This window comes from Vipera ursinii (genome assembly GCF_947247035.1).
Source record: "Vipera ursinii genome assembly, chromosome: 5".
Lineage (NCBI taxonomy): Eukaryota > Metazoa > Chordata > Lepidosauria > Squamata > Viperidae > Vipera > Vipera ursinii.
Window position 1 is genome coordinate 48110671 of NC_139518.1, and position 19028 is coordinate 48129698.

Genomic DNA, 19028 nt, shown 5'->3' on the forward strand with positions numbered 1-19028 from the left:
TAAATGGGGAAAGGAGAAATGATGATTCATAAGGAAACAAGGCATTTCCAGCACAAGCAATAGATTTAGTTTATCACTGGGACCATGATCAGTCGGTTTTCCAGCCCTGCTAATTTCTTTCCTACCGATATTGAGCATCTGACCTAACTTCAGAACACCAAAACATTCTCACATAACTTTTCACAAGATTCAGTATTTCTGTAAACACAAGATTTAGAGCTATAGACATTAAATTAGTTTTAACTTAATTGTTATTTAATTTTGGAAGATATGTAGGATTTGTGAATAGTTTGATGCTAATGATATCAACTTACCCACTTTTCAACCACAAGAATAAATTTCTGTATTCTTAAAAACTTAATGCTTTGTAAATCTTTTAACTATAAAAATAATTCAAGCCCAAGATTTGAATTCTTAATAGTCTCAAGCAACATGAGGAACTGATACTGATGATCTGTTACATAGGAAAAGTAGATAGCCCCAGTAGTTCGTTGAGCTTTTATAAAAAAGTATAAGGGAATGCTATTTGAAGATGGAGGCTTATAGGACTATATATAGTTGTGGAGAAACAGAAATGAATTTAGATAATTGATACCACTGACGTCTGTAGATGTTACTTGATTTAATCTTGTAAGAGGATTGAGGTCACAGAGGCTGTTGGCATATTTCAAATCCTATACTTAGCCTTTGTTCTATAGCAACATGGGAGGGGGACACAAGGAGTAAATATCCACAGAAGCAATAGTCTGCCTAAACCTGTGCACCAGTGCCCTTGATAAGTCTTACATGCTTGTATGACTCTCTCCATAGCAACCTACTTTCAGCATTAGACTACTCATTCAGCTGAATAACTGTTAGCATGGGTGCTAATGGTACTGGTACCTAGGAAACCTGATGCTCACATGAGGCAGCTATAAATGAGATTAAAATGTTCTTCAGTTGCAAAACAAATAAGTCAAAAAGCTATTTATATTATATTCTATTTAGACAGGACCAAAGTAGAGAACGAGCACACTTGATTTCACATTAGCTTTAATACTTGATGGTCAAAAAAATAACATAATTATGTAGATGCATACAGTATATACATAGTTTATAACATAAAGTATGTATAAATTAAATTAAAAATAACATAATTATGTAGATGTATACAGTATGTAGGGGATGCGGTGGCTCAGTGGGTTAGGACGCTGAGCTTGTCGATCAGAAGGTCGGCAGTTTGGCGGGTTGAATGCCAAGTGCCGCGTTACAGAGTGAGTGCCTGTTACTCGTACCAGCTTCTGCCCACCTAGCAGTTCGAAAGCACGTAAAAATGCAAGTAGAAAAATAGGGACCACTCTGGTGGGAAGATAACAGCGTTCCGTACGCCTTTGGCATCTAGTCATGCTGGCCACATGACCACGGAGACGTCCTTGGACAAGCGCTGGCTCTTCGGCTTTGAAATGGAGATGAGCACTGGCCCCTAGAGTCGGAAACGACTAGCACACATGTGCGGGGGAACCTTTACCTTTACCTTTTTATAAAATATTTATAAAAATATACTTTTTATAAAGTATGTAAATTTAGTACTTCTAGAAATACTGTATGGTAGCAGTTATGGGTTTACACCACTGACCTAAAAGTTTGATGTATAGTTATTTTCATTGATAAGTTCTCAAATCTGATTGTAAAATGAGATATATCTCATAGATCTTTCTCAAAATTGAAGACAATTTTTTAATCTTGGTGATTAAATGTTTGGATAGTCTGCTTTATTATGCTTAACAAACATTAAAATTGATACTTTATTCATTTTTAGTATACAGATAGAACATATAATTCCATGTGGAAATTTTAATTTAGTTTTTAATTTGTTAATGGATCATATCAATATGCCAAGGCAGTTTTAACCACAAATGTGGAATCTACTTCAAACATATATATTGGAATTTAATTTTGATATTTGGCAGTGATTAAATATAAACCTGCAAGAGTTTATTCAACCTAATAATAGTCTTATTGTATTATTTGTTATGCGTATAAAAATGGAGGAGGGGAAATATATTCTAATTTTTCCCACTTTGTGTTTTTCTTACAACATGGTGTGATGTACTTTTTCTTTTTTCTTTTTCTGTTCTTATAGAGGGATATTTTTTTTAAAAAAAGATTCCCTCTCGGTTACCCATCAACCAACATACTACATGAATGAGGGTGAAGTTTCGTTCTCCGAGCTTGTGAGTTGATTTCTGAATGTTTCGTTACCAGACTAGTAACATCTTCAGTGGCATTTAGGGGATGTCTGTGTCAGTGCTCTTCTGTTTATAAGGGCTTCAGTTGTGGGTGTTTCAAGAGAGGGTCTCGTGATGGTCAGGTGTGAGTCATCAGAGAGAGGCTTGTGCTAGGTCTTGTGATGGGGAGGTTGTTTCAGGTCACTACATGAATTCATCAATATTTGAATTCTTCAGAATATCTTCTGGCATAAAAATACCTATACGTGGCTTTCCTTGTACCATTCTAGTTTTCACTAGACTAAAATTTAAATTTAAATTTAAATTAAATTAGATATCAGATTAGAGCTACCATTTCAGCTGTTTCTTTTGCATCTGTTTCAAATGCAAGGAATTCTTAATTTTACATTTAAAAAATAAGATTATCCAAGGTTTTTCTTTTTTTACCTGGAATACAGTTTAAACAAGAGCATTATTTTTTCCTGGTATCATCTTAAATTGTAAATAACTAAGTAAAGAATAGGTGATAATTCATATCATAGACTTACCGTACTTAAGTTGCTTTGGTTTAAGCACGTTTGGCTCCTATCCATGTATGTTAAACATCTGATCATATCCTTCTGCTCGTAAATAGTTTTGAAAGTCTCAAATGGGCCTTGAAGAAATGCAGTTAAGCACATGTGCAAACTTGTTTTCCCATACCTGAAATACAGCCAAATTGATGAAGTGGCATGAAGGAAGCATGAAAACTTTGAGCATTTCTTACAGACCAATGTTGGTTGCAAACTAAAAATTCTGAATTATGCTGCATTCTCTGAAGTGGCATTGAATATCCTCTGGTGACAATTTAGTACAATTAAAGATGGTCAGAACAGCTCACATATCTTGTAGCTGAGGTATATAGTATTAACAGTGTACAGCTATACAGTTATTTGCAGTGGTGGGATTCAAATATGTGAACAACCGGTTCTCTGTGTGGTTGTCGCTTCCAGAAGTCCAACAAAAATTAGCTACCAGTTTTGCCTAAGTGGTGCGAACTGGCTAAATCCCACCACTAGTTATTTGTCTTAGAAAGTATATTCCAAACAATCATCATATAGTTCTTGTGATCTACAGCACCAAGCATATCTATTTAAATAATTATGTATTTCTGTATTTCTTATTTATTTGATTCATATTTGTTTATTGTACACTTCTGGCAAACAAGTATACACCATAGAAACTACAGTTATCAACGTAGAATTTATTGTGATAAGGCGACAAGACACTGAAATATGAAAACATATAATATTTTGGATAACTCTTTGCTCAGAGTTTTCAAAAACATTCCTCAGATAGAAAACTAGTACATCTTGGAATAATATTCAGTCCAGACCATGTACTTGATTATCTGTTGATAATAAAGTGTCTGTGGATTAGAAAACAATTCAGATTTCTAAACAATTTTAAAATGGAATTTTCACTTTGGTCATGAAAAATATAGTAAAAGCAAGTTCTAACTAAATCTGTCATATTTGAGATGTATGTATAGATTTAATATATGTAAAGGTGAATTGTAAAACATTGGGTGGCAGCTAATCCTTAATGTCTGTATCAGACTATGCGTATAGCCTTAGAAATAAAACATAAGTGTGAACAAGGAAGGGCTGTAATTGAAGACTTTATAAAAGACAGAACCACAGTTGATATCCCTCCTATCAGGAGTCACTTGGGATATATTTTGTGGTCCTAATTTTAGCAGTAGAAAAACTTATAAAAATCTTGCAAGGTACCTGATTCACTCAGACAGAGATAAACTTATATTCTCTTAGCTCCACTGATTCCATTCTAAACTATCCCAATAGTTTTGAAAGAACTCTGAACAAATACATCTATTGGTGAGGAAAACCAATTATGTAGCCAGGTTGTATGCATTATTTTGTTATGCACTGAACAGAAAATTTGATTGTATATCTTCTTAGGATACAGCCATCTTTGAAGTACAATCTGGTATTTTGATACAAAATTTGCAACCTGTATATCAATATGAATCCAACAGATATGCTTGGAGAAACTGTAGGTCCACTAAATCCAAAATATTCTCCATCTTCTAGAACATTCCTAAAATAGGGAGTTTTTGTGCTGAAATTTTTTACTTCTTTCCTATTTCAGTAACAAAGAGTAAGATTAAATATGCATGCCCATGCACACCTTGTAAAACAGAGATGGGCAAGCCCTGATATATACTTCAGCAGGACTTTGCTAAAATCAGTGTTAACAAAAACCAGTGTGTAAAAAATGGTCCTGTTTTCTGCTATATTTTTAGCAAAATAATGCATGTTTTATGCCACAGATAAACAATCAATCAAATAAACAGAGGCTGAAAAAATTGCTGTGCCTTCTGAGATCTAAATTGCTATGAACTCTGAAACCATTGTCTAGTAAAAAGCTGTTGATTTTTTTAAAGCATGATAAAAGTTATATATTACAACTGAATATATGTCCTGATGAGTGATATTATTTCAATTTCCTGAGTGTTTTTCAATGATGCCAGCCAGTTAATGTCAAACTAACACAAAATCTATAAATTTAATCTTAGTCTTAAAGCAAACCATAACAATGTCAGTACAGTACTTTAAGGTGCAATTAAATACAGCTGTACTTTGCTTGATTTCTGATAAAGAATTATTGGAGAAATCTTATTTTTTTTAATAATATCCTGCTCTTACTTTACTTAAATGGACCCCTTGACTATTAAAAAACATTTAAAAAATAAGTTTTGCTTTGCTATAAAGAAAAGCAGGAAATGAGCCACAGAATTGAATATTTGTCTTGCTAAAAGTTTACTTCAATTTCCTGTGCTCTTTTTGATTAAAATCAGCTAGATAATGTCGAAGAATAGTCAAGGACGTTCTTTTAATATTGCTGTTAATGCAATATCCAGTTACAGCAGCCATTTTGGAAACTTTTGAATACAGATATACAGTAGCAGAATTCTCGTAGGAGTTTCAGAAGAATTTTCTGATCCAACATGATCAGCTTTGTGCTTCATGCTACAGTATTCCAGTAACAATAGGACACCTTTGTGGTTTTCTGCGCTTAGTGTATATAACAAGGAACTTTGTGCAGGTAAAATACAAAGCAAATATCGATACAGGTACTCCTCAATTAAGCCACCACAATTGACCACCCCCAACTCAACTGCTAAGGGATGCAATTGCTAAGTAGAAAACCACATGACTGTGACTGTTGATTTTACTTCAGATTCCCCCTCCCCAAAATGTTCCCCCTGGTGCTGGGATAATTAGCAAGAAGGGAATTAATATTTGTATTTACATTCATTGGAGAGTAAGGGCATAGAAGAGAATAAGCAGGCATACAGATCAAAATAAATACTGGCTTTCTACCTAAATTGCTCGTGGTCCTAGGCATGTTAGGTAAAAGCCAGAGCGAGTGCATTTCTTTAGATGTGAATTCCCCATTGTCTGCCTGCTTACTCTCTTGTAATGCCTTCCACTCCAATCTTTCCACTCTGTGAGAGGGAAGGGGAAAAAAAACAGGTCAGACACAGAAAAGATTGCTTAAAGTTGGTAAAGACCTGACAGCCCTTTAAAGTAGACCAAGTCAAGAAACACACTACAGGGATTCTGGGAATGTTACTTTATTGTTGTAGGGTATAGTAGCAGCATCTTGAACATTTATTGTAAGGTATAGTAGCAGCATCTTGGAAGTTTCTCTCTGTCCATCTTATACTGAACAAAATCAAGAGATGTTAGCTTATATTTTTTTCATGCTCCCTTGTATCTTTGAACTATTTAATCCCTTGTCTAGGTTCTGCCGTAATGGCTTGTTCCTTCCTTATCAACTCTCTTATATCTTCTCCAAGGTTACCTCTAAATTCCTTTATAAGAACTGAATCTTCTAGAAGGCTTTAAGGATTGATTGATTGATTGATTGATTGATTGATTGGATGAAAGAATGATTTATACCATGAAAGTCTTTTATTAATTTAACATATCTATTATAATTGTTTTATTTTATTATCTATAAATGGTGGGAATCGATGGGTTGAAATTGCTCCTTTTCTTTTCATTTTTGTCAACTTTAACTAATTTAATGTCACTATTTTAGTGTTTTAATATTTGTATTGTTTTTAATTATTGTAAGCAGTAAGAGATGGGTGGCATATAAGTTGAATAAATAAATAAATAGATTGAAGTGGTGATAAATGTCATAAATAAACCAAGTAAAATATGATCTGAGTCCACATTTTCTATGTTATTGGGGTTAAGACAGCACCTCCTTTTCTTAAAATCTTTTTTAAATCCAACTGTGTACTCAAATATTCTTGTCACCCTATCAGTGAAACCTGTTGTAAGAACAAATTCAAAGCTTCACTTTTAGGACTTTGCAGCAATCGTCTTAGAGGTTTCACATAAAAACAACTAATAAAAAAACTGAAATACTTTCTTCACCTCTCTTATTTGCAGACAGTGAAATTATTCCTCCTGATTGCCTCCGTCCAAGATCCTTCACAGCTATCCGCCGACCCTCATTGCGCAGAGATACTGAGGATACCCGTCTATCTGTGAGCCTTTGTGATCTCAATTTGCAGGAGGACAATTTCCATGTCATGACTGCTATGTGTCCTATTCCACAGAATTCCCTCAACTCTCAGCATTCCCACCTCCTCCCATCTCAACTTGAAAGTGACCTTCGCTTCCATCAACTCAGGGGAGCCCATATTAAAATTCTGGATGACCAGACTGTGGCCCGTCTGGACCATGCTCGAGATGAGAGAACTTTGGTTTTTACCAGCAGGCCACTTAGAATCAATGAGACAATATTTGTCAAAATCAATAAGTCCAATACTTCACGTACTGGGACACTGTCATATGGGGTAACCACTTGTGATCCTAGCACTCTGAGACCCAGTGACCTTCCTTATAACCCAGAGTCTTTAGTTGATCGAAAAGAGTTCTGGGCAGTTTGTAGAGTGCTTGTGCCTCTCCAGAGTGGCGATATCTTGGGATTCATGGTGAATTCAGAAGGAGAACTTCACTTGAGTCACAATGGAGCAAGTGCAGGCATGCAAGTATGCGTGGATTGTTCCCAACCATTATGGATGTTCTTTGGTTTACATGGAGCAGTGATGCAAATTCGTGTCCTGGGTATGTTTGTCTCTTCTTATATGCATGCTGTTATTTTGTCAGTGAATTAAATGAGCAGTAGCACTAAAATACTGTATTGTGCAGGCAGTGGTGGGATTCAATATGTGAACAACCAGTTTTCTGTGTGGATGCCGCTTCCGGAAGTCCATTCTGGGCCTGGACAACAAAAAATTAGCTACCGTTTTTGCCGAAGTGGTGCGAACTGACTGAATTCCACCTCTGTTTGTAGGAAAGAAAGGTTCCTTAAATTATGAGATCTATTAGAATGAGAAGACTGAAAAGGCATTTTTTCCACAGTCCCTTCAGTTTCAGCCAAATCTGAGCTTTGAGTCAGCAGATAGTAATTATTATTTATTCTGACATCAAAATGACTTTCTTTTCCAGTACCAGTAAAATGTACCAAAAATAGTTTGGATAAAGACCCCAATTTACGTACAAGTGATAAGGAATAAGACTTAAATATATGATTTTTGTGACTTATGCTAGTAGTTTTCTTTGCATTGTACCAATTTTGTGACAAGGCCCTATTGCATTTCTCAAATTTCCAAATGTATCTACACAGTCCTAAGCAGGTTGAAGTTACTTTTACCCAAAGGAATATGACTATGGACTTTTGATGCTTGTACAATAATTGGTCCTGAAACCAAACTTAATGTAATTCTTATAGCCATAGCCCTAAAATATTCTTTCATCTGTAATTGTAATCATAGTAATGTATAAGAGATGTATTTTCTATAAGTTAATAATTTGATGTAGTTGAAGTGAGTATTTTTTTGGAAGTAGTAGAATTGGCTTTTTGGAAATATATTTTCATCCTCCACAGATAATAGAAATTGAGACAATGGTATGATGATGTCATTAGACTGGTGAATTTGCTTTGCTGAAGTTGTTTCTACGATGTATACTAAATCTAGCAATGGTTTAACATATAGATTTTGATTGCTGTTTCATTTTTTTTACAAGGTTGTCCTCCTGTATACAGTGTATATATATGTATGTGTGTGTATATATATATAATGAGCTGTCACAAATAATGAGCTGTCATAGTTGACTATATCCTGTGGATAAGCCTTGAGACAGGCCAAAGCAGGAATGAAAGAGTTAATTAGCAAGGTGCTTTCACAAAGCCTTGACAAATACTTAACATATATTTAGCCTTGCCTTCTAGCTAATAAAAAGAGAGAAAGAACCTGTGGCTCAGCAAGTTAAAACAACTGCCTAATATACAATCAACCCAGGTTCAAATCTCAGATAAAGGGTATGACTGACTGATGAGAACATAAAGAGTTTGAAATGGCCATCTCAGCCTCCCAAAATTCTTTATTAGCAATTTGAATAATTTGCACAAATAATGAGCTGTCATAGTTGACTATATCCTGTGGATAAGCCTTGAGACAGGCCAAAGCAGGAATGAAAGAGTTAATTAGCAAGGTGCTTTCACAAAGCCTTGACAAATACTTAACATATATTTAGCCTTGCCTTCTAGCTAATAAAAAGAGAGAAAGAACCTGTGGCTCAGCAAGTTAAAACAACTGCCTAATATACAATCAACCCAGGTTCGAATCTCAGATAAAAGGTATGACTGACTGATGAGAACATAAAGAGTTCGAAATGGCCATCTCAGCCTCCCAAAATTCTTTATTAGCAATTTGAATAATTTGCATATATATATATATATATATATATATATATATATATATATATATATATAGTTTTCATAGATTTTCACGGGTACAGGTATGTAGGTCTTGGTCTTGGCGTATTCGGGTCTTTTCCCGTGTAAGATTGAGGGTGTCTTGGTGACGTTTCGACGAGGTCTTTGCTTGTACGAAGCAGAAGACACCAGCCTGTGCTCCAGAATACTGAAGAACTGGAAGAGTTAATAAGAAAGGGAACAGACCACAAAAGGCTAATGTTCAGCTGCACAAGGGTGGAACTTTTTGTTGGTGTCAGATGCTTTTTTCTAAAAGGACTCTATAGACTTCAAACAGCATATTAGACCTATTGCAGAGCCTGTCCTGCTAAGCACGTATATCAACTGTTCTCCATATGTAGTGTAGCTGCAGGATCTCTTTGCTTTCAATTGATCAACCATTACAGAGATACTGCTGTGCTTATCACTGAAACAGCCACATTTCTTTTAAAATTCCCCTTTCAAGGACTGTAACAGGCTCTTTTAAAGAGCAGATTAGAATGAGTCCATCACAAGGAGAGTTTGGCAGATGCAAAACGTGAAATGTTCTTAATGAATCTCTTTGTCTCATATTTTCTTTCAGGTGCTTTCTCTAGGTTCTAGGAGTAATTTGGCAATATGGAAAAAATGGATTTTTTAAAGAGACAGGAATTTATTAGAGCCATCTTTTGAGGCACATTGCTGAAAGGCAGATAGCACTTTAATACTTTGGTGGGAATCAGTTTAGAAGGACCTTTTGGAGAAAAGGATTTTGCCACATGTCATCTTCCTTTGGTCTATCTTAGAAAGGAATTAGCCAGATGTGTGAAATACTGACTGACCCCATCCATCAGGTTCATGTTGTTCTTTTTCTTTGCATATTAGCCATATATTAGTAATGATAATTTGAAGATACAGAAATTTCTAATAAACTTAATCTTCAGATTTCATCATTAATATACATTTGACATTACAGAGTGTCCTAACTTTGACTTCTGTGGCAGCATCATTTACAGTATCATTCATGTAAATTTGAAATTGCTTTGTTCTTCTGACAATGGAACATTTCCTTTGCAGACACCCATGTACCTTCTGAAAAAGCTTAGAGTTTTCTTGTTCTATACTGTATTTTTTTATTCATTATGATGTTTTTGCAAACCATATCAACTTGTTTTAGTCTGGAATAAGCATTCATATTGTTAATAGAAGGTAGGGAGCAAAGGAAAGCTGGTTCAAACTGAAGTTCATTTTAAAATATCTAATTCAGAAATGCATTTCAGCATAACATTTGAACATCATGAGGGATGGAATTGAAATAACTAAAGATTTATTTACTGCAGAATCTGACCTTGAGATTCCCAAGTTATGTTTTTCGGAGATTTTACAAGGTAACATGATTCATAACTTCTTCCTTGGATGAAGTTTTCATGTGGTTACTCATTTCTCTCTTGATTTTATCAGTGGTTTCAAGAATATAGATACATTCCAGCTGTAGTTTTAAACAATGAACTGCATGTAATAACTGGTTGTCCTGGGTAAGGCTATGCATTGCACCGGTATCTTCATTACTACCAGAGTGATTCCAGAAGTGCTATGTATCAAATATGAATGAGAACCTGTTTCCACTTGCAATTCTTCTTTAATTATTATCATTCAATCTGATAGGAACCATAATGTTGTCATGAAGCATAACTCAGCGACAAGTAGATATTTTGCATGAACAGCCTACTTCCATAAAATGGCAGGAAAGGTCTTTTTCTGATTCTGGAGACTGCTGCTCTTCAGTACAGATTAGATGGTTGGGTTAAGGCAGGTTTTAACAGCCATCTCTGGAAATCCCAAAAAGCTTCTGTAAATAGGTAACCCCTCTTCCAGCCTCCTTAATGTTTTACCCAAGTATTTATGTGGACAGCAGTTGATGAAAGACCCCTGTACATTTATCCTAGCCAGGAGATTCTCCTCTTCCCTTTCTGTCACCAGTTCACAGGGAAATGAATGGGGTAGACATGACAGCTGGTGAAAGATTATTGAAGAGGATAGCAAAAATGGTAAGTTACAGTGAAGAAATTTTCAACCAGTATATAAAATTTAACTTTTGTACGTCTGGGAGAGTAGAGTGAATAACTATCAGAATCAGAACAATAAAATAGTCTTGGGTGAAACAGAACGTTACTAATTAGTGAACTTGTTCCCTTAATGTTCCCTACATCTTAAGCTTGTATAGAATAAATTGGATACAGGGTGATTTGCCATCTTTCTGAATTTATTTGTAACTGACAGAACATATAATGTGTACCTATTTCTTCCATGAATACCAGAGTTGGTTGACTTTTCTTTTGCTTTCTTATAAGAGTGACAGAATAGACTAAACTTCTTAATAACTGCCAAGTTTGTACTTTCAGCAAACTGTACAATACAATAACACATTTTTATTATGTTTACTTTTGTACTTCGTTGTACTGCCTCCTCTACAAAAAAAATTCACTCTTTGTGTACTTGTGAAATCAAGGATTTTTGAAACTGCACCCAAGCTGCCATTACGTTGATGTATTGGGATTGCAGTTCCTAGAACTCCCAGCCAACGTAAACCTCAGCCAATTGGAAAATTACTGCACTACCATGCCTGATGCATTTTTAAAAAAAAGTAGATCCCTTTAAATTGTTTGTGATACTCCAGAGGTCTTAATCCATCTTTTACATCCTTGTTATGGGATAAGCTTTAGCTGTCTACAATCCACCATTACTTTGTAGACAGCAGACCATTCATAAATAGTCAGTAGATGTGACATTGATGAAACAAAATGTTCTTATCATTAGCTTACAAATACCAGACCATTTTAGTCATATGTAACAACTGTTATGTAAATAGTAAAGGTAAAGGTTCCCCCCGCACATGCATGCTAGTTGTTTCCGACCCTAGGGGCCAGTGCTCATCTCCATTTCAAAGCCAAAGAGCCAGCGCTTGTCCGAGGACGTCTCCGTGGTCATGTGGCAGGCATGACTACATGCCAAAGGTGCACAGAACGCTGTTACCTTCCCACCGTAGGGGTCCCTATTTTTTTACTTGCATTTTTTACGTGCTTTCGAACTGCTAGGTTGGCAGAAGCTGGGACGAGTAACAGGCGCTCACTCTGTTACGCGGCACTCAGGATTCGACCCGCCAAAGTGCCGACCTTCTGATCAACAAGCTCAGTGTCCTAACCCACTGAGCCACCATGTCCCTATGTAAATAGCCACAATGAAAAAATATTATTAACACTATTTGTACCTTAAACATTTTATTTCCTTATGACCTCATTATTTGTTTCCAGACACCACTGGACAATAAATGTGCACATATTCTTTCCTACAAGATAATACTTCATACATCTGATGAACTTGTTTTTAAGTGCATTTTCCTTTTGTTGCAATATACTATCATAGTTATTTCTCTGGAAACTACTCTTTCAGCAATGACATGAGTCTTTTTTTCTGTAATATGATTACTTGTTTAACTCTCTTCAATTTGATATACACACTGTTTATTTTTTTCTTTAGATGCCATACTTTAAGAAATCTCTTTGCCCAAAACTGTATCAGAGTTTTACAGCTCCTTAGCACATATCTGCTCACATGTTTTACTATGCACATCTTCCATTCACTGAAGTGTCTGCTGAAACAAGTTCTACTCAACATCAAAACAGGGTTTTCATCAAAAGGGCTCCAATTGTCTAGAACACCAAAAAATGGTGCAAGGAGGTACAGAAAATTGTAATTGTAATCTGTAATTTTCTAGTCCGGATGTGGTGGATTTGTCCTTTTGAACCAAATTCACAATAAGGCATCTTTTAAAGGCTTTTCCTATTCCCTTGAGGTTTGGGGTTTTCTGGGGGGAGGGGGAAAGGGTTGGGGTTTTTACCTAAAACAGTGGATGCAAGTGGAATTATCATTTTAATTTCTAAAAATCTCTGATACTTTGGAATTATTGTGGAAGATTAAATAATTTGTTAAATGAGATGTTATCTCATTTACTGTAGGCCAAACATGATTGGAAGACTTTGGTTACATATTTTTGTTGAACATTTGTAGCTGCTGTTTAGTCTTTCTCTTTGCTGTGTGTATATTAACTGTGATGAAGTCTGTCCCTTGCTATGATGTTTACAGTATACAGTTTAATTCTTTTCAACTGAACATATTGTGAAGTAGGGAGGCAAGGATAGGGAGAATGTGTGGCAGATCCAGAACATTTGGATAACACTTGCTGGAGGGAATTGAGCCTTGTTTATACAGGTCTATGAATAGGACTGCAGCAAACTACTCCATGATGTTGATAGGGACAGAAGAGAAGTTGCTTAGAAGCAGTAAGGAAACTATTATGTTGGAGATTATTCTGAGCTGACCATACTGTTCCCATCCTGTAAGAGTTTCCCAAATCTCCAGGATAAGTTAGTATGGCTAGAATAACTTTGTAGTTCAATCACCATAAGCCTTTTTTTGCAAATGCTCCAAAGCCTCCAAGTTAGTGAGCATTGTAATAGCAGAAAAATAAGCATTTTCTGGCAATATCCTAGACCCTAAATGCTTGATGTGTGACAATATCTGCAGAAAATTAGGAGTTGAGGTCATTATTTCCTTTGTGCATTAGACATGAGGTCAACACAGTTGATGCCTGTTGTTGTTATGCAACCAATTCTTTTACTTTAAACTTATGTGCAAACCATAATATTATGCTCGTTTAATAAACCAAGGTTAAAAAGCAGATCGTTGTATCATATCTTAATTGGAATTGCTTCAGGAAGTTGAAATAATAACTTATCTCATAAAAATCTTTGGTTGAAAACTTATGTATCTGAACTGGATTTTCTGGCTCATTTTGAAACGTCCAAACCTGTTCCATTAGTGGTATGGCTTTTGATGAGTGCAGGTTTAGCTTTAAAGAAAGCAAGATGAGATTTCTTGAATATCAGTTGACAGAAACAAGAATGCAAGTTGACATTCAATGTATGTTGCTTTTACATTGTAGTAGTTTTAATCATTTCATCATTTCAATGCAAATATAGATATGATATTTATCATTATGTCATGAAATTTGGTTCAAAAATTTGCTTAACAAATGATTGTTCTTCATAGTGAATTTGTATTGGAAGGAGAGGAATTTAATCCTTTCTTCCAGTACAGTCTTGGTTTAAATTGCTTCACTTCCACATCTGCTGTCTGCAATGGGAAAATGAAGCCAAAACTGACCAATATGTGGCTTTCGCAAGCTTGTTGGCATCCATCTGAATATGACGAACCTTGGTGTACTCCCTGGACCAGGGCCTTTTCCACTAGCTATTTGAATAATCTCTGCCCATCCTTGAGTCTTGCAGAAAACTATACTGATGAGATCTGTATCTCTACTGCTGATCTCTATTTTGCCTCTCTTGCCTTTTTTCAAGTCACCATCAGTCACCTGACTCTTCTCAAAGGGAAAAGGTGGCAATGTCAAATAGATTTTATATATGCAAAAGTTTTGTTTAGATCCTATTGGAATAAGTGTGAGGGTGCTACTTTAAGGTCAGTATAATTAAAGATTATTTTAATGTGTCTTATTCATGGACTTAATGATTCTTTTAAAATAACACCCATGTTGACAATAAAATGTCATCTATCAAGCCATGCTGGGCAAGTTGTTTCTTTTCAATTGGGGCAATGCAGAGTTGAAGGAATGTATAATCTAGAACAGATGAACATTTGCTTGCAAATGAAAACAGAGTCTGCTTGTGAAATTGATGGGGAATAGTTACCCTGGCTCATATTTTAAGCTAGAGGCTATTGTCTCCTCATTCCTTTCTTCTTTCTCATTATTGAACTGATGGTAATCAGTTAACATTTTAAAATTATCTACAAAAGCAGAGCCACATTAACTGCCAAAAGAAAATAGTCAAGCACTGCCAGGATTGGCCAAAATGTTAATGAATGGTCCATTAGAAACAGCTGACTTTTGTCTGAACATTGTCCTCAGTGATCTTGGCATTTTGAGTGGCTTTACTGATTTTATTACCTTCACTCTACTGCTTTCCTTTTTAAAATGGTAAAATTAAAATGAATAGTTTTGTGCTACATCAAGTAAGACAGAAAGTTGAAATAGCTCCTGTAAAGTCAGTTTATTATTGTGAGATCTGTTTCTGAAGAACTGACTTGTGAATGTGATTTGGATATTTAAGTATTTACTGATAGATAAAATACATTATGGAATATAACTGAAACTGTAAGTTCCACATTAGGGTTTAGGTTAGCTAGACTTTAATTCAAAAGACTGCCCTTATATATTATTCACAGAAAGCAAAACAAGTCATTTTGTGAAGAGCAAAGTATAAGCATTATCTTCAGAAGGAATGAAATTTTTCAAAAAGTACAGTGACATTCCCATTATAGATAACATAGTTAGATGGTGTGATATTGTTTCAGTAATTACAGAGTTAACCCTTTGGAATCTGGTCCAGGCTATGTTTGTACCTATCTGTTTTCAAACTTGTAGCTGACTTTTGCATGCAATGGTAGGTTTGCCCTCTCAACTGGGAAGATTGAGGTTTCCAATCTTTGCTCCAGTCGTTCCTAATGGAATTCCAGTTGAATAGTGATTGTAACCTTTGTCCGACTTGCACAGAGTCAAAAACTAGGAGAAAGTTAGAACATAAAATAATAGGATTGGAAGGGACCTTGGAGGTCTTCTAGTTAAGCAGGAGACCCTCTACTATTTTGGATAAGTGGTTGTCCAATCTCTTCTTGAAAACCTCCAGTGATGGAGTTCCCAGTTCTTTTTTAATTTAGTATGTTGCTTTCCCATATTGCTCATTTTTCTGATGGATTATTTATTTAATTTTTTTAAAAAAACCTATTTGTGCACTATTGAAAAGTTGAAGCAATCTTCTTGTCTTTTATTCAGCTTTCTGTTAACCCAGATGAATGTATTACAAAGTCCTACATGCCTGCAAAGCATGTTGCAGTACTTGTTCATTTTACACTACTTGGGAGCTGGGGTGAAATTTTTTTGCATCAAATGACAAATGGAATAATACACTGTGGAACCTGTTAAACAATCCAATAATGTGGGTAGCTCAGGAAACATAAAATAGTACTGTAACATAAAAAACAGATCTGCCAGGCTTTACACAGGTGATATTCTGTATGTCAGGCTAATGTTATAGCCACAATGGTACTTTGGGCCTAGATCCAGCAAACAATATTGAGTTAAATGTAAGAAAATGCAAGAAATGATTGGTTGTTATATTGCATATAAATATTATAACTTATATATACAAATATAGCTTGACTTTATATAGAGAGGAAATTGGTGCTCACATTAACATCATTTCTATTTTCCTAGATTTTTAATGAGTTTTTAACTGTATTTTAATTCATCTTGTTTTAGACTTTGAATGACAGTCTTACTGTTGCCTTCTTTGCATTTTTTGCATTTTTCATTTTACCGGTTTTTATTTTATTGTATATGTTTTTATTCAAATTGTATATTTTAGTATGCTTTTCTGTAAATAGTTCTAGACAGATTTTATTTTCTGGGTGGTTTAAAAAATAATAAGTCTGTTAGGCATATGGTGATTGCCTACATAGTTGGGTTGAAAATATATAAACCATGATGTTGTGACTTTAAGATGTTAATTGGCCAATGGGTGTGTAAGTGTTCTCATGGCCATAAGAGGGAGCTAGGAACGTAGCTTCCTTCTCTCTGAATTCACTGCTCTCTCTACTATTACTGTTTTGCTGTACTGTTGGTTTACTACTGTGATAAACCTGAACAGTGTATTGACCTCTGGACCAGTAAGAAGACTTTGTATTTGGAATACTCCTTGGACTGTTACTATTGTGTATGACCTGGACTGTTTATTTTTGACCGTGCATTTTTGTTCTTTACACCACCTCAAAAGTAAAGTACTTTCTGTTTTCACAACTCAGTGTACTCTTGTGGTTACTGTGTGACTCTTACTGCTCTCAGTACTCAGTACTCTTCCTTGTCTGTGCAACTCCTTGGTAGCACAAGGAGACCTCTGCACAACAATTCCTAACACTGGTTATGGGCCCAGGCCTGTACTGAGAGTTAGTACACACAGCATCCTAGCTGAGTTTGTGTTAGCTATTTGGTGTAATAATGGCACAAGAACAGTCAACTGGCATCTCCTGGATAACCTGGTTGGATGGGACCAACTATGTTTCCTGGTCCACAAAATGCTGCTTGCTTTTGCGCAAGGAAGGACTATGGACTGTAGTTAACAACCCACCATATACTACTGCTTGGAATCCAGACAATGATGATGGTGCAAAGAAGATAGACGAGTTCAAACATAACAACGAAAAGGCACTTTGCATTATTGGACTAACACTGAGCGACCAGCAGCTTGTCCATATTCGTGGTGAGGAGTCTGCTGCTAAGTGTTGGGACATTTTGCGAAGGCTTTATGTTTGCAACAGTGTGGGTGCACATATACACCTTATATGCAAGCTGTTTAGGGCAACTACTTTAAGAGCAGCTTTAGTGTGGGCAGCTAAAAACCAATATATAGTTAACCATGTGGATGTGGAAACTGCATTCTACCCTTCCAGCAGTCTCCCAGTTATGTTAGTCAATGTCAGTTTCTCTCTGGTCAGGACTTCCAAAGAAGAAATATACTCATCGTAACAAAGTCTTTCTTTCTTCTCTCCCCTCCCAACTCTGACACACTTATATAATCCACATATTTGAGGGCTCAGTTTGACTTTGAACCAGTCACTGTTTATGAGTCTAACCCACCACTGAGGCTCAGTCTTGTGGGGCTAAAAGAGTGGGAAGCCCACAGGTAAACCTTAAACTCTTAATGAAAAGAATGGAAAATAAACATGGCATAGATATTCTTCCAATGGTTCTCCATGCCTTATGCAGAAAACATTTCTATTGACCATGGGCAGGGTATCTTTGATTGGAGACTTAACAGGCTGAATTTGAGACTTTAATACACTAACCATATGCTTTACTGATGAATAATATTTTGCCATTTGTCATTCTGTTCACTGAATGTTAGGATGTGAAAGTAGCTAAAGGTTATATAAACACCCTATGTAAACATTAATAAGGTGGTTTAGACCAAAAGGTCTATAAAACCTGGAGCAAATAGAATGCATATATTGGGTACAGGCTGTTCTTTCTTTCTTTCTTTCTTTCTTTCTTTCTTTCTTTCTTTCTTTCTTTCTTTCTTTCTTTCTTTCTTTCTTTCTTTCTTTCTTTCTTTCTTTCTTCTTTCTTTCTTTCTTTCTTTCTTTCTTTCTTTCTTTCTTTCTTTTTCTTCCTTCCTTCCTTCCTTCCTTCCTTTTCTTTCTTTCTTTCCCTCCCCATCTCTCTCTCCCCCCCTCTCCCCCCTCCCCCCTCTCTCTCACACACACACCTGCCTATTTCTGTTCTCATTTCACACATCAGGCCTTAGCATACTATATTAATTTACTGCTTTTCTCTTTAATCAAAGGAGAAGACAAATAGCAAGGGCAGAGGTGAAAGAGGAATGAACTATCCACCTGCCTGCCATATACTATACAGTATATATTCTCTGCTTTCAGAATAATCAGGCATGTGTTCTAAACCCAGGATTGGTTCCTAGCAATTGCGTGAAGTCATTTCTTATTTTATTCCTACAAAACTTCCCAAACATTTTTTTTCCTGTTTTATCTGTTCCGCAACTCTGTGAGAAAAACTAGGCTGTAGCAGTAGGACTGGCTCAAAGAAAATCAACAAACTCTGCAGTACAATGACGGTGTGAATAGATGTGTGTTCCAATTATAGCATAACAGGGCTGTTTGAACTGCTGGATTATATTACTCTCTTTTACAGGTTCTACCCTCACGGCTGAACACCTGGGACCTTCAGCACCAAGCTCACCCACCCCATCTCCCAATTCATCTTCCATTCTCTGCAATGATGTTTCTGACCCTGTCCTATGTATGTCTAGTTCTGGCCCACTTGGCAGCTCACTCAGTGGTGAGTATTTCTCCCAT

The 19028-nt window shown here is 35.9% G+C and overlaps 1 protein-coding gene and 1 long non-coding RNA gene across 3 annotated transcripts in view; one reads left to right on the forward strand and one right to left on the reverse strand.

The window, feature by feature from the left end:
- NEURL1 (neuralized E3 ubiquitin protein ligase 1) overlaps positions 1-19028 on the forward strand; it is a gene marked incomplete at both ends in the record, with an annotated part of 129262 nt that overhangs the window by 108954 nt on the left and 1280 nt on the right. For both annotated transcript variants that reach the window (XM_083363760.1, XM_083363761.1), the window contains 2 exons: positions 6677-7357; positions 18865-19011. In XM_083363760.1, coding sequence (XP_083219886.1) covers positions 6677-7357; positions 18865-19011 — 828 coding nt within the window. The remainder of the gene's footprint in view (positions 1-6676; positions 7358-18864; positions 19012-19028) is intronic.
- The window catches only part of LOC310641075, a 186749-nt gene continuing 185905 nt past the window's right edge, over positions 18185-19028 (reverse strand). Inside the window, exon 2 of the long non-coding RNA XR_014492669.1 lies at positions 18185-18298. This is a non-coding gene — a long non-coding RNA (uncharacterized lncRNA). The remainder of the gene's footprint in view (positions 18299-19028) is intronic.